Genomic DNA, 14,987 nt, shown 5'->3' on the forward strand with positions numbered 1-14,987 from the left:
GCGCAGATGTAGCAGCTTATCAGGAGCAGAGTAGATGGTGAAAGTTCGGTTTTGCAGGCCTGATTCTTCCCTCGTGTAGTTACTGGAGCTGGTGGAATTACCCCATGTATAATAGAGAAAAACAAGCGTAAATGCATTTATATTAGAAATGCTTTTTTTTTTTTTTTTTTTAGGTTTTGGAAGGGCTTTGGAGAGTATTGGTCTTTGAAATTAAGTCTGTTAAGCTGGAACAAAATACAAGATATATTCAGGCAAGGAGAAAATTTGCTGTCCTTTCTTTATAACATGACACCCTCCACAAGCACGGGGACAGTTCATACAAATGAAAATGTGGGGAAAGAAATGTGCCCGGAATGACTGAAAAAGAGAGACTCAATAAAACACAAACAAAAAAGATCTTGTCTGTAGCAACTTGTAGTTCTGTCTCTTACTCTTTATGTATTTGTTCTGGGCACTTGAAGAGAGTTGTGCAAGCTGGCTGCCTTCTTCCACTAGAAACTTTTCAGCCAAAGTTGACACTGATGTACCATTCTTAAAGACGTTAAGTTCCTGCAGATTTCTTGAGAATTTTCCTATGAATAAAGAAGAGAGACTGAGGCTTTTTTCCTCCTCACTGAATGATGTGACCTCTGAGTTATGACCCATCCTGTTTGGCCAGCTGGTTACTGCCACTTGACAAGGATGAGATTCTAGGCTAGGTATGCATTTGCTGTCTCCTGCCCAACCATCAGGCCAGCCAAAATAGGTAGAAGATGCAAGGGGAGCTGGGGCAGGGCTAGAGAAGGCCCTGGAGGGACCCAGAGGTCCTCTGTGGGAGAGTAGGTGAGTGTGAGGGGAAAGCCCGGGGTCCTGACAATGGACCTGTTGCTTTGGCTGTAGCAGAGGAGCCGAGGCGGTGCAGGGCATGGGTTTGTGGGAAACTGGCTCTTCTGTGAGACAGCCTGTTTGAGTCCCATCATGTCATCTCTTTTTTTCTGCTTGCTTTACAACCCAAATGTGAATTGCATGTGCTCTTTCCTTAGTGGAGCTTGTGTCTTCCCAACCTCCCAGACAGAGGTGTAGGGATCCTTTTGCTATTCAGAACATTTGAGGGACTTCTATCTTGCAGGTCTTTATCTTGGATGCAGTGCCTGAGAGCAGTTGGAGGGTGACTTCTGGAGATGCCTGGTTAGTTCTGTTTTCTTAGGATTGTTCTGGTGGATGGTGATGGATGTTTGCTTGCCAAGCCCCAGAGATCCCTTTTTGGGAGTAAGGGAGCAGCTGTTCCTCTCTTGGGATGGCAAAGCCAATGTGGAAGTTGGTGAAACTACTTGGGCTGAGGAGTGGACATCTTTCCTCCATCTCACCTTGGGTGAGAGGAGGTCTCAAGAACTTGCAGTTGATTTGGGGGATGGATTAAAATGAGGTGGGCTGCCATGTTGTTGATGCCCATGGCCTCACTTCTATAAGACGCTTTGCTGTGGTTGCTACTAGTGGAGGTCACCAACATGATGTGTTCATGACAAACATTTTGCAACAGCTCAGCAAATGGTCTGGCTTACCACGTTGCTCTTTGTCAAAGGTGCCAGGTACAGAAGGCTTGTCTTTTGGTTTTTCTTCAGTACTAGTTGATGTAGGTGAAAATATCAGTGGTCTCTGTGGCTGTTTTTGTCAAAGGCATCGTTTGACAAGAACTTACGCATTTGAATACTGCAGCTTTTATACTCCTACTGCCCAGGCAGTTCTGTGCTGCAAAGGAAAATGTGCTCTTGGATTAAAATGGACATCTGAGTTTAAGTGAAAAGCCAGAATTTAAGAATTTTTTTAGCTCTCTTATGATCAGCTGTGTTGAGGTTGGAATTTATTAGAGCTGCTGGCATTCCCACTCTTGAACTTTGCCAGTCTCATTTTTCTTGATACTAGGTTAGGTTTGGTTTGCCTGCTGAAGCAGCTGTATTTCTTTCACTAACCTTAGTAGGCTTTTACTATGCGTTAAAAATGTTCAAGATGTTCTTCATTTTGTGCACAATGAGAAAGGTCTGAAGTAGCATTTCAGCAGCTCCACTGAAAGACCAAACTTTCCATCCATTTTGGAACGACAGTATTTTTGCATACAAGGTACAGTCCTGTAATCCTTTCTCACGTCCTCACTCCTGCTTTGAGTTTGTGGAAGCAAGTCCTTCCACAAATCACAAGCCTTTTGTACTTTTGAAGAGCACTTTTTTTTTTTTTGAAAAAGAATAAAGAGAAAACCTAAAGAGTAGGTCTTGATGGGCTTGGCAAGGGTTTCTTGAAGATTGAGCAATGCTAGGAATGAAACCGGAGGTTTCTCCTATCGTGCTTGGGCAATCTGAAAAATTCCACTGCCCAGATTCCACTTCTTTCTATTTTGGTATAAAATGCTGATATAATTTGAACAGGTACCTTTCACCAATGGCATTTCTTGTGTGGTGGGTTTTTTTTTAGCTTTCTAGTTTTAGTCAGAACACGGTCTTTTAGGTGGCGGCTCAAGTGCAGCAGTTGTGTTACAACTTCCAAATGGTCCTCAGTGGTGGTGACGGATTACTGCTCTGTTGCTGACCTTCGGCTCTGGCCCTTTTCAACTGCACTCTTGCAAAGCAGCAGGAAACTGGAAACTTTTCCCCTGTAAACATTCTCCTAGTGTGAAGTTCCCCTTTCTGCACTGAGTTTCAGCTTTAACAGATAATCATTGCTTGAAACCAGGGGGCTTTTATTTAAGGAGATTGCTTGATAGAACCATAGTGACTTGCCAGCTGTATATTACTCTTCTCAGAAGAAAAACCTTCTGAAAGTCGTCGGGGTTTGTGAAGCACAATGTGACATCAGAGTGGCTTTTACCAAGCTTAAGGTGACTGCACTCTCGGAGAAGGATGGCTAAGTCTTTTTCTTGTACCTTTTGGGGATTTTTCAACCACTGATCTACTTCATTCTTTCATGATTAAATCTTTTGCTTTGTGCTTTCAAAGTCTTCTATTGAAGCAAGCTTTTGGTGGTGTAGAGATCTGTACTGGAAGGTGCCTTTGTCTTCTTCTGGACATTTTGCCACGTTGGGATAGTCAGCAATCTTTGAAAGCTGTTCAGTATGGCTGTCTTACAGATGCATTTTTTTTTTAGACTGCTTAGATATCATGATACTGCTTCTGATATGGACAGTTGTAGGAAATTTGGTTTATCTTGGCTATCTGTTCTGCTTTCAAAATTAAAATAACATAATTCATCCACGTTCAGGAGCTTAGAAAGACTCGTTATGTGTAGGACACTAGTAAACTAGCAAAACCACAACCAGAATACCTTGATATTCTGGAACATGACATGGGTATGTAGATAGCAGTGTCCTCTCTGGTGGCTGAGAGCTCAGTAGGGTGCCTCGATGACCCTTTTAAAACTATTATTTACATGACAAAGTTGAAATGCTGCAATGTAGTTTTAAACGGTTGCGGAACAGTTTTGCCCCAGACAATGGAGCAGTCACCATCTGTGACGCTGGCCATCTCTTTGGTTAAAAGTCTGTCTGTGGTCTATTAAACTCCAGTTGGATTGTCAGGGCAAGCAATTACCAAATATTTATCAGCCTAGTGTTATTGCCTGCTGATAACCCAAAAGCTTGTTTAAAAGCTTAATTCATGTCTTTTATAGTTAAAAATGACAATTAAAAATGACAATTTCAGTGAAGTTTGGCAGGCTTCTAGGTCATTCAAAATTTATCATCTAGAGCAGGATTAACTAACACAGACTTCTGATTAGACGTTCTTGTGCCTTTAGTCAGGAGTTGAGCTGATTACTTTGAGCCTGTTTATTATTTAAGGAATCCTTTGAATATTAGGCTGTTGAAATAATAAATGGATTGCTTTTGTTCAGCCTTAGTATCTGAAGATACATGGGGACTGTGAGCAGAGTCCCATCAAAGCAATGCACTGTATTGTTTGGAGAATGTTGTATCCAAATATTCACTTAGAGTTATTGCTCACAAGTAGTATGTCTTAAGAGCAAAGAAGTGAATGTGTTCCCAGTGAGTCCTGGTGTACATAGGTGCAGATTTCTGGGCCATCAGTAAGATTTGATTCTGCCACAGTGAAGTTGTGGCAAAGCTGATAGAGATGAGCTAGCCTGAGCTTTCAAAAGGGTTGTCCAGCAGAAGCTGCGATGTGGAAACAGAACTGAGAAGACCCTCAGACTGGTTCTCGAACACATTTTCTCCCATGTTTGGTTTGAAACTTAATGCTGCTTGGTTCTTGCTTAACCCCTTGTACTTTCTTTAAGCCCCAGTTGGCTTGCTGGCTATGTTACTAGCCAGCAGTAAAGCAAGGACTTGAAGGAACAGGCTTTACAGAGGTGGAAGGGCTCTGCTCACCTAGAGTAGAGGTGTAAAGAATGTTCGGCCTTGGTCACTGATATTTTATCTAATCTCCAAGTCTGGAAAAAGCACGGCACAGCCAGTGTTTGCTGCAAAGGCTTAGCAGGGTAACCACGCTTCCTACCAGAGTTACCTACATGGCGAAGGCCTCAGTTCAGTAGCTTTGTACAGTGCTTTTAAGAAGTTCTGCAAGTATATGCTGTTTCTTCCTATAACCATAGCTGTGACTCCTGGCAGCAGCAAACAAGATGAGTAAACCCCTTCTCATCACTAAAGCTGGCTGAAGTTTGTAAGACTGTTTTGATGTTGAACATGTACAATTTTCTTGGCCTTTATAGGAAGCTGTGGGCGCTCCACATGGTGGAAGTTGATTTAAGTAACTTACGAGAAAATGCTGCAGCTTTGGGCTCCGGAGCTTGGCACCTTGCTCAGTTTAGCTGCTTCCTCTCTTCTCTCAAACAACTCAGTAGCAGATCTGGGCAAGCATGTCCTATTTCCAATTTAGTTTTAATCTAAAACCCATTTTAAAGCAGCCATATTACTTCAACTGACAAGTGATCTGTGAGAGAATAATCTTATGAATGCTGTTGCCGGATTCTGAAAAATGGGAGAAAAAGCATGGCTAGGGCTGTGCTGGTTGACATCAGCAAAGACTCTGGCTTGGACAGCCGTGTGGGAGGAGGAATGTATCACCCTTTTCCACGCTTGTCAAGAAATCCCATAAGGACATGAATTCTAGCAGCGCAGGGAGGTCTTGGTTGAGATTAGACCTTGCTGGACAAGCCTGTTTGCAAAGAAATGCAGAAGAAATAGGCAGGCCAGACCCAGGGTGGGAGGAGATGATATGATGCAGCCAAATGCAGTTGTGTGTACACAGAGGCTGTGCCTCTGACAAGTGTCAGTCAGAGGTTGCCACAAGGTCTTCTGGGTCTCATCCAGTCCTAGATAAAGGTATCCCCAATATTGCGTGTGGCTTTGGAGACTATCAGTTCCATGTCAGAAGTGCTGATCAGGGTTACAGTGATGCCTTTCTCCAGGAAAGGACTGGATGATCTGTGATGTGAAATACCAAGGCTTTTTGGCTTACAGCAGTTTGTTCTTCCTTGCTATGTTGGCTTAACCCTGAAAATGCATGTGAGGCTTGGAGTTATTCATTTAGGGAGGAAAAGGTTGAAATATTGTTCATTCCCACTGAGCTGGAGCGGGAGAGCGAGCTCAGGCCATGGGAGCGGCCTGACATTGAAGTCACTAAAGCCTCACTTAATCTGGCAATTCTCCCCTTTGCCATCTAACAGGGGGTCCCTACTGCTTGCTCCTGCCAGCCACCTCCCCTGTGCTGGCCCAAGCATTGATACAGTCTCCTGGAGAGTCACCTCAGGGAACTGATCGGGCTAAAATTGCATATGTCCTAACCCCCAGCAAGGTTAGAGCCAGTGCAAGGAGGCAGGAACAAACATCGGGTCAAGAAGAAAGAGGAGACCGGGCAGATCTCTACTGGATTGAAGTGGCAGAGTAACTAGAGCAGTGTGCTCTAGATGCTGTATGATTACTTGTTAGCTGTGTGTGTCTTCACATGGTTTGATTTTTAGCTGGTGCAGCTGTTGTGGCATCTGCTGTCACTGTAGTTCCTGGCTGGCTCGGTGCCCTTGGAGGTGCAGGGGACTTTGGGGTGCAGTTGCACAGCAAGATCCCAGAGGAATGCAAGAGATGCACGGTGACAAATGAGCAGGGCAGGGTAATGATGCCATCTTTCATTGCAGGAGGCGAAGGCCAGTTCTGCTGAACAGAAGGCTTTTTTCCCCTGTTAAGTTCATGCTGGTTGGCAGGAAGGAGACTTGATACCTAAGATTTCATTTTTTCCCTTGGAAGTGTTAATATAAACATCAGCCTAAAGTGGCTAGTTGAGACGTGCTGGGTTTGGGGACAACCAGGCCATTGACGTATAAATGCTACTGTGTGAATGACACAGTGAGGCTTTTCAAATCCCTCTTATTTTTATGCTGATTTTGAAGTGATTTTTAATCCTTCAGACATATTGGTCTCTAAGCACTTTTTTCAAAGAGGAAAATAACCCATCTCAAGCAGTTTGGGTAATAATGGTACTTAGTGCTTAATGAACGTTGTGGAATTAATCCTCCTGGGCCAATAAATTTAAATGAAATTGTGTTGATCTTGGCTAGGGAGTGGGGAATTGATGTGAAACCAGCTTTCCTCTAGGCATGGAGGAGCGGCTCCCTTGCTGATGTGATTGCTGGGGCTTCACCACGGCCAGCGGAGGTGGAATTGGTGAAATTGGTGAACCTGTGAAGTTTGGGTTCAAGCTGAGCCCTGCATTTCAGTTCTCTTCCTCTGCCCTTGCAGCTGCACTGTGAATCAGATGTTGTCTTCCAGGCTCGGTCAGATGTACTGAGGAGCAGCAGGAATAGGTCTCCTTGGTCCTGGGGAAGAGTCTGGTCTAGGGGGGTGGCTTAGGGCCAGGAAGATGCTTCTGGTTCCGTGTCCTGCTGCCTCCCATGTGCTGTCCCTTGGGGTCAGCGAGGTGTCCTGCATTGCTGGGTTAGGCCTGTTAGTCTGTGTTGTGGTTTAACCCGGCAGGCAGCTAAACACCACACAGCCGTTCGCTCGCTGCCCCCCCAGTGGGATGGGGGAGAGAATTGGGGGGGGAAAAAAAAAGTAAAATTAATGGGTTGAGATAAAGACAGTTTAATAGGACAGAAAAGGAAGGGAAAATAATAATAATAATAATGATAGAAGAATATCCAAAGCAAGTGATGCATGATGCAATTGCTCACCACCCACCAACCGATGCCCAGCCAGTCCCTGAGCAGCGGTCACCCCCTTCATCCAACTCCCCCCAGTTGATATACTGAACATGACGTCACACGGTATGGAATATCCCTTTGGCCAGTTTGGGTCAGCTGTCCTGGCTGTGCCCCCTCCTGGCTTCTCGCTGGCAGGGCATGAGAAGCTGAAAAGTCCCTGACTAGTGTAAGCACTGCTCAGCAACAACTAAAACATCGGTGTGTTATCAACATTATTCTCATACTAAATCCAACACACAGCGCTGTACCAGCTACTAGGAAGAAAACTAACTCTATCCCAGCCGAAACCAGAACAGTCTGCCATCCTGTTATATGGAGAAGTCTTCTGGCCACCCCCTGTTGATTCAAACAAGACTGAGCAATATAAATACATCTCCCATTAAGAGAAGCCATTTCAAGGTGGCTGAAGTCCCTTGAGTGGCCACGGCATTTGCTCTGATGTGCAGGGCCCCAGAATCAAATGGAGTGTGCTGTGGGTGGGCACTGACACCTTGTTGGTAGTGTCACCTTTGGGTCAACAGGGAAGAGCAGCATTGAGACTGTGTGATGCTTAATAACTTTGTGTACCAATTGGTATGCTTTGTGTATCAGCTATTTAAAATCAGTTGTTTGATTAATTTTTTTATTTGTTTTCAGGTTACAAACTGATTGGAAGCCATTCTGGGGTGAAGCTCTGTCGGTGGACGAAGGTATGCTCTTTTTCTCATTTTATAAATTAAAAAAAAAAAAGCTAGAGACTTACTTGGGTATTACGATTTCCAGATGACATATCCTTTAAAAATGTGATATTACTTGCACAAAAACAAATTTCATCTTCCAACCTGTATTTTTGCATTTCAAGCTATTAAAATCCTACTGCGAAGAGTGAGAAACGACCGTGGCAAAAAGCTGGGAACATCATTTTCTGTTGTTTTTTCCTGTTATTCTGCTGTCTGCTAAAATATCTCCTGCCTACTGAAATATACAGCAGGAGCAGAACACCACAGAGAAAAGTGGGAAGGTTACGTCACCAGTATGAGGTGTTCTGAAACAAAAGATAACACAGTCCGTCACTACACTCGAACGGGCACACAAGGGCATTTAAACCTGTTGTTCTGTGACTGATAGATCTAGTTTGCGACAGTCAGTGCTCCTCTGCTGGCTTTCATTTGTCAAGTAAGATTTAGATAGCAAGGTAACTGTCACTTGTTAATGCTAGGACTTTTTAAAAATTACTCTGTGGGAGTGTGTGTGTATGTATATAGTTGTGTATAATATGTCTCTGTGTGTGTGTGTGTACACATATATATGAAAAAAGTCATCCTCCAAGCCCTGCAGCTGTGTATTGTGGGCTGTGTAAGCCAGTAGCTTTTCAAGTAGTTTGCAGACTTAAAAACGTTCCCAGCAGAGGCACAGAGCCCTGTAGAACAAACTTCAGCCGCTTCAGTATGTTTATTGTTTCGGCTGTCCTCTTGCAGGTCCCCAAGAAGCTCAGAAGCTGAAAGCTGGTCTATGGTGTTATACATTTGGGGAGTAACACTGATATAACATGCAAAAGCCTTCAGCATTCGTGGGATGATAAACTATGGGAATCGTCACCTCGTTAAAATACCAGCACATCTCTAATTCTTGCGCTGTGGCGGTGTGGTTCCTTGGTCTCTCAGCAATCTTTTGCTGCATGATTAACTTTGTTTATTTTTGAAAAGAGCTCTTTGAATGGCAGTCACCAAAGTGGGTGGCTGCAGTGAGGTTTTCTTATTGAAATGCCTAGTATCAATGAACTGTCTCATCAAGAGACGTGTTCTCATGAACAGTTTAAAGAGCCCACCGCTGTATTGTCATGAATATTTGTGAGATGTACTGATCCCACTGATGCTTCTGCTGTTTATTCTTACAAATATTTCTCTCTTCTATCATTTTTAGTGTCAGAGAAGGCCATGAAACGTTTAAAGAAAAACTTGTCAAACTTCTTCAATGCTGTGACAGAGAGAAAACCAGAGAACCTATTTCTATTAAAGAACCGGAATTTAATGCAGCACTGTCAAGCCATTTCACAAAATAAATAGCAGCTCGGTGTGCTTAGATAGGACCACGCTATTTTTAGCGTAAGCAGGAATTGAATGTAAGCTGAAATTGGTTACAGGCAGTGGCTTTGCCTCAGATTCACACCAATACGTGAATATCTTCGGGAGGCTTGTTTTGAGATTTGTATCAGCGGAAAGCAGGAGCAGGGCTAGAAGGATTAGTATTAAGTAGAGTTTCATAGCAATATATCAGATTAAAATGATTGTGTTATGTCATTTTCTGGAAAAGAGCATAAAACCTGCAAATTTTAGGAAGAGTTTGTTGATTTGCCTGTCTTATGAAATCCAAAATATAACTTGCTGTCCCAGAACTTGTGAATCTCCTGAAATCTCTTGTTTGAGGGGTGGTTAGAATAAACAGCATTTTCTGTTTTGTTTAATCTCCCAACTGTATAACAAGGCTGTGCATATGTTAGGGGTTACCTGTATATTTTTTCCCTGCTGCTCAGTGGAGACTTGGATCACCGGGACTCTTCAGGTAGAGCAAGGTAGATTAAAAGTTACGACGTCATATTTCAGATTTTCTCTTGAGAGTAGTAAAGGTTCTTTCTCATTTATTATTATTTAAGTGAGATAATGAAAGACAGTCTTTGCTCCAAGCAACTTGCATGCTAAATAGGAGTTATATCCCGGTGGGAAGGCTGCTGCGTTTCTGCTGTGAAGGAAAGTGCAGCGTCCTGCTGGAGCCGCTGACTGGTGTGAATGAGGGTTTATAAGGTCAGGGTATTTATTTAATTTAGTGCTAGAAGACATACTCTACTAGACAAATGAAAAGAATTGAGTGTTCAGTAGTGCAGCCTTGAAATTGATCCTTGTTACTCTTTAGTGGGCTTTTACAATAATACTTCTTGCAGCTTAAGTGGCTTCGCCTGCTTTCTTCTGTTGGCTGATTCAGTTAAAAGCTTTAGTAAATCACATTGTTATGCTGTGGTGCTGCAAGTGAGAAGTTATTGATTATGTTAAAGTTTCTTTCCTCTAAAACAGTTGTAAATTTGACATCATAAATGCCTTGTTTCTGTAAGGACGTATCTAAACAATCGGACTGTATACTGATCTGTGTGCTGTGAATTTCTTCTGCATCTGTCATTATTCAGACTTGCTCTGCAGCCGTGGCGTCGCTTGCAATGTCTGTCACGGGTGACTTCAAACACCGAAGTTATTAGTGACTGGAAACGGCAAATATGCCCAGGGAGCAGATTTCAAACCTTTGCACTGAGTTTAGTTACAGATGGTGTGTTTTAACTTTCTTGGTATTTGTATGTGTCTTTCTCTGCTGTTAGTCGATGCTTCGAGGCAGAGGAGGCTGCTACAAACACACGTTTTACGGAATTGAGAGCCACCGCTGCATGGAGGCCACGCCGAGCCTGGCTTGTGCAAACAAATGCGTCTTTTGCTGGAGGTAAAATACTGATGCAGTTTTACTGTGGGATGGGCACTCTGTTCCACTCTGTCCCTCTCCTGTTCCTCAAACCTCGAGCAGTGTTACTTGTGTGCCCCTTTCACTTGGAAATTGGGGGAGGAAGGGTTTGGAAGGGAGCGGCGTTGCTCCTCCTTCCTACCTGTACTCCTCCCCTTTTGAGAGCCGTGGAACCCATGGGACAGGGATGGTAGGCGGTGAGCTGGGTGGGTGGGCTCCACAGCTCAGAGGTTGAAGGGGTTCTGAGGGCTCCCCAGCGCCACCTCCCCTAGAACTGTCTCCTGTGCAGCCAGGTCTTGGGCCCCAGCAAGTTCAGACTAGCTGGGGACCTGTGGAAGGGGGAATCAGGGAGGCAAGAGATAGACACATCTTCATCTACCGCCCTGCAATTCCCACTGCCGCCTGCTCCAGCACTTCATAGAGGTTTGGTTCCGCCTGAAGATCAGTGTCTAAGACTCCCCATGGTTCCTGGTGCTCTGGAGAACATGGGCTGGCTCATGCTGTGCCAAGTCACCAAGGTGCTAAGCAATACGAGTATCCTTGTTTTGAAATTGGACCATTTTTCTTATTTAAAGTACCTTCACCCCCACCAATTCAATTGCATTTTCAGTGAGTGAAAAGTGATGACTTCAGTAACTAAAACAGTAGCTAATAAATGACTTTCCATTTTAGTTAGTAAAGTGACTCCTTTTCTCAGAGGAATTACTTTGTTAATTCTCTAAAGGAAACGAGCTTTGCCTGGATCTGAACTGTGAGCTGCTCTAGCACTGCTTACTCACCAAAATGCCTGGATTTCTGAGGGAGGTTTTTGCTAGGCTGGGGGAGTGCAGGATGGGATCAGTGAGAGAGAGAGAGAGACTGAGAGTCTCAGCAGAAGTAAAAGCAGTGACGTGAAAGCGTACTGAGTGGGAGGACATGGAGGTTATTCTTTGAGCTCTTTTGTCTTCTACCTTGCTAGCTAATTCAAACCATGGGGGCTGCGCTTCCTTTGGTATTTATGCCTACCCCAGGGGGCTGGCTGCCAATAACACCCATTCCATCCCTAAGCCTGGGTGTCCAACGTACCAATATTTCCATGCAAAACCAGCCAAATTCCTCTGAGTACCACTCTGTCTTTCATAGTCTTGAAGTTTTAATAATGCAAATATTTCATGAGAATATTTAAATGACAGCATCAGTGCAAAAGGACTGCTATAATTTTGAAGGCGCTTCGAAGCTGTCTCCCTTGCTAGTGTTAAGTAGAAGCGTTAGACACTGGTCATCCTGTTAAGTTTGCATTTGGGAGTCTATACCAAAATGTTAAATGGTGCTCTTGATGGGCTTTCATCATATCCTGGCTTGAAACGACACAACAAATGGCATGTTTAATGTGCAAGCTTTGCTGCTTTTCTTCAGAGCAATCCAGTGACTGAGAAGAAAAATGTACTGCTCATTCCTTTTTTTCCAATGTTATCAGCTAGCAATGGTGCATTTAATTCTGCAGTGGTGACTGTACTGGTAGGAAGAAGATTGCCATGCATACTATCCCTCTGTCCCTACACAGAAGGTACATAAACACCAAATAGAAGGCAGTAACGTCACCAGATTGAGGCATTTTGTTCCTAGTATTGTACTGGAGACCATTTAACACTGTTCCCCTTCAAAATGACCCGAGTCTGGTATTTCTTAGCAGCAGCCTGTGTCTGGAGCATGGGACTGAATCGGGGAAATCAAGCGCAGTAAAAATATAAATCGCTATGTGTGATACCTTCCATGTGCCTCTAACTCATCCTGTAGCTGTCATTTGTCACTTCTAAGAGGAATCCTGGAAACAGTAGCCCTAATGATAACAAATGCTAGAATGCTTATTTTATTAATGGTAACAACCTGAATGCAAGGAAACAGCTTTCCAGGGGACTGTGCTGAAAAATATTCTCATTTATTTGCTTTCTGCAGGTGAAATGGGTTGCAGTTGTTGGATTTTTCCATATGGACTGCAGCTGTCTGTCTTTTCTTCTCAAACCTCTACTGAGTTGGAAGACTTAAGGCTCAGTTTGAGACTCATCCCAAGGCTCACTTTATGTACACCTTAAGCTCGACATAAAGCAGAACTGAAAGAAGCTTCCTCTGCTTTGGATGGTTTTTCAGACCCTGTGCTTGGGCTGCTACAGCCTTTGTGTGGCTATGAGCTGTGCCGGTCAGGTTAATTTGGTGTAGGAAGAAGAGACTTCCATAGGCACTCTCCTCCCTACCAGTTGCATGTCAGGAGTTCACAAACCCTGCAGCCAGGTCTCTCTTTTTTTTTTTATTATTATTTTTTTTTTTTATTTTAAACCCACCATGCCTTGTAGATTCTTAAGCACGTGAGACTAAATGTAGAATCACAGGCACCGGTGGCTGGGTAGGATAAGCATGTTACCTTCTTATTAGCAGTTACCATCTGTGCTGTTGGAGACATATGAAGTGATAGTTTTGATCTGCTGTTGTCAAAATGTTTTTAATACAGGTTTTATGCCTTGCTGGTCTCGTCATGCAGCTCTGCACACTAAGTTGCAGATAAGACCGCTGTGATTCTTTTTTTTTTTCTTGATCTCTTCTTTCAGGATTTTGACATTTGTAGAGTCTGCCAATGTTTCCAACTGCATAACCACTGCAGCTCTCCCAGGATCGCTGAAGAAAAGGCCAAGGAGCCTGTTTGTTTTCTCTTCCTCACTTTGACAAGAAAGGCTGTAGTTCAGCAGCTTTCCCTGGGAATTGGATGTCATCATAGTTGGCTGGTTGTGACTGACACATTTTGGCCCTGAACCAGGAATCACGGGTATAGCCAGCATCCAAAAACACTCAAAGTTAGGCTTTTTGTAAAAGATGTAGCTTGGCTCTGCACTGGAGACCTTCCTTCTCCTCCTTGTCCCTGGAAGCGGTACGTCCCTGGTATATATCAAGCCTGCCAGTGACCCCTTACTGGTGTGACCACTGGCTCGTGCTTCCCTGCCTCTCCCCTTCAGAGAGCTGGCTGAGACTTGGGTGATGCAGGTTTGTAACGTGGCAGCTTCGTTGGAGGGCAGGAAAAGCAGATCGTTCATTTGTATGGTGCTCCCCCTGCAAGGCAGCCAGCGATCGTGCTGTGTTGAACTCCAGAGGCTGTTGCAGCAAGAGCAAGGCGGGGGGGGGGGGAAGGAAACACCTTAATTACTGCAACATCCCTAAGTCATAATTCTCCCTACAAAAATAGTCTGTCGCTATCCATTATTGCTCTCAGCTGGTCTCGCTGTGTTTGTAGTGTCTCTTTAGCTTAATTGTCTAAATGGAAATGTGCGAGTGACCAAATCTTTTAATCAATTAGAGCAAGTGTGGGGACCGAGGCTTTCTGACACTGTATTGCAGCACAATCGCCAGGCAAACCTGGTTTGATTATGTTTTCTGGCAGAGTGTCTAAAGCCCAATCAATTATTGTGGAGAGATGGAACAGCTAAATAAGATTTGAATTAATAGGGTTTATTATTTTTGCATCTGAGGAGGAGGCAAACCAGACAGAGTGAACTATCCCGTAAAGAAATTGGTTCATATTTCTTCTTCTGTAACTTTATGATGTTTATACCTGTACTTGAAGGTTTCAGCTTTAACTTGTACAGTAGACAACAGCTGAAGTTGTGTTCAGACGATCTAAACAAGTGTGTGGCCAAAAGCCAGTGATCACAGTAAGCCCTGCAAAATAAAGAGATTAATTAATCTCCCATAGGAGAGGTACTTAATAAGGTCTTGAAAAAATTAAGAAGAAACTGAAAACAGATTAAAACAAAAGCTTCCTCTTACTAAGTAACTTGACCCCAGAGGCTAAATTCTTCAGGGAAATGTGAAATATCATGATATCAAAGGAGTTGACGCTGCAGGTTTGTAAAACTTAGAACCTGAGCCTGAAAGCTCAGAGTCTCTCTGCATCGCCAGCCTCCCGTCCTTGTTCTGCTAAGTTAATACCCTCTTCTTCCTTTGTTTCAATTTGGTTATTTTTTTTGTTTACAGAATTAATACATTGTGACCCAAGGTTCACTGTCTTCTTCAGATTTGATTCTTCACTGGTTTGTTGTCCTTCGGGCCTGTCTGTCTTCCAGGAGCTCTCGTAGAAACCATATAAATGGGGTGGGGGACAGGACAGCATACAGTACAGCTAGTTCATGCCCCTGTCAATGGTTAAAAGAAAGTAAGTCTTGGTGCCTTTATGCGCTGCTCTGCCAGCACTGTAATAATCTGAGGCATTTCTCGGAGCAAACGTTAATGTGGCCCATCAGGTGAGATGGGAGCAGACCCTGGTGACTGTCTCGGCCGGGTGCTTACGTGCCAGCTCGCAGGAGCGT

At 43.8% G+C, this 14,987-nt stretch overlaps 1 protein-coding gene across 1 annotated transcript in view; it reads left to right on the plus strand.

Moving 5' to 3' along the window:
* The window catches only part of LOC143168310 (S-adenosyl-L-methionine-dependent tRNA 4-demethylwyosine synthase TYW1-like), a 108,648-nt gene that overhangs the window by 26,089 nt on the left and 67,572 nt on the right, over window positions 1-14,987 (plus strand). Inside the window, exons 9-10 of the mRNA XM_076354626.1 lie at window positions 7,813-7,865; window positions 10,520-10,638. Coding sequence (XP_076210741.1) covers window positions 7,813-7,865; window positions 10,520-10,638 — 172 coding nt within the window. The remainder of the gene's footprint in view (window positions 1-7,812; window positions 7,866-10,519; window positions 10,639-14,987) is intronic.

The sequence above is a fragment of the Aptenodytes patagonicus genome, chromosome 17 (assembly GCF_965638725.1).
Source record: "Aptenodytes patagonicus chromosome 17, bAptPat1.pri.cur, whole genome shotgun sequence".
NCBI lineage: Eukaryota > Metazoa > Chordata > Aves > Sphenisciformes > Spheniscidae > Aptenodytes > Aptenodytes patagonicus.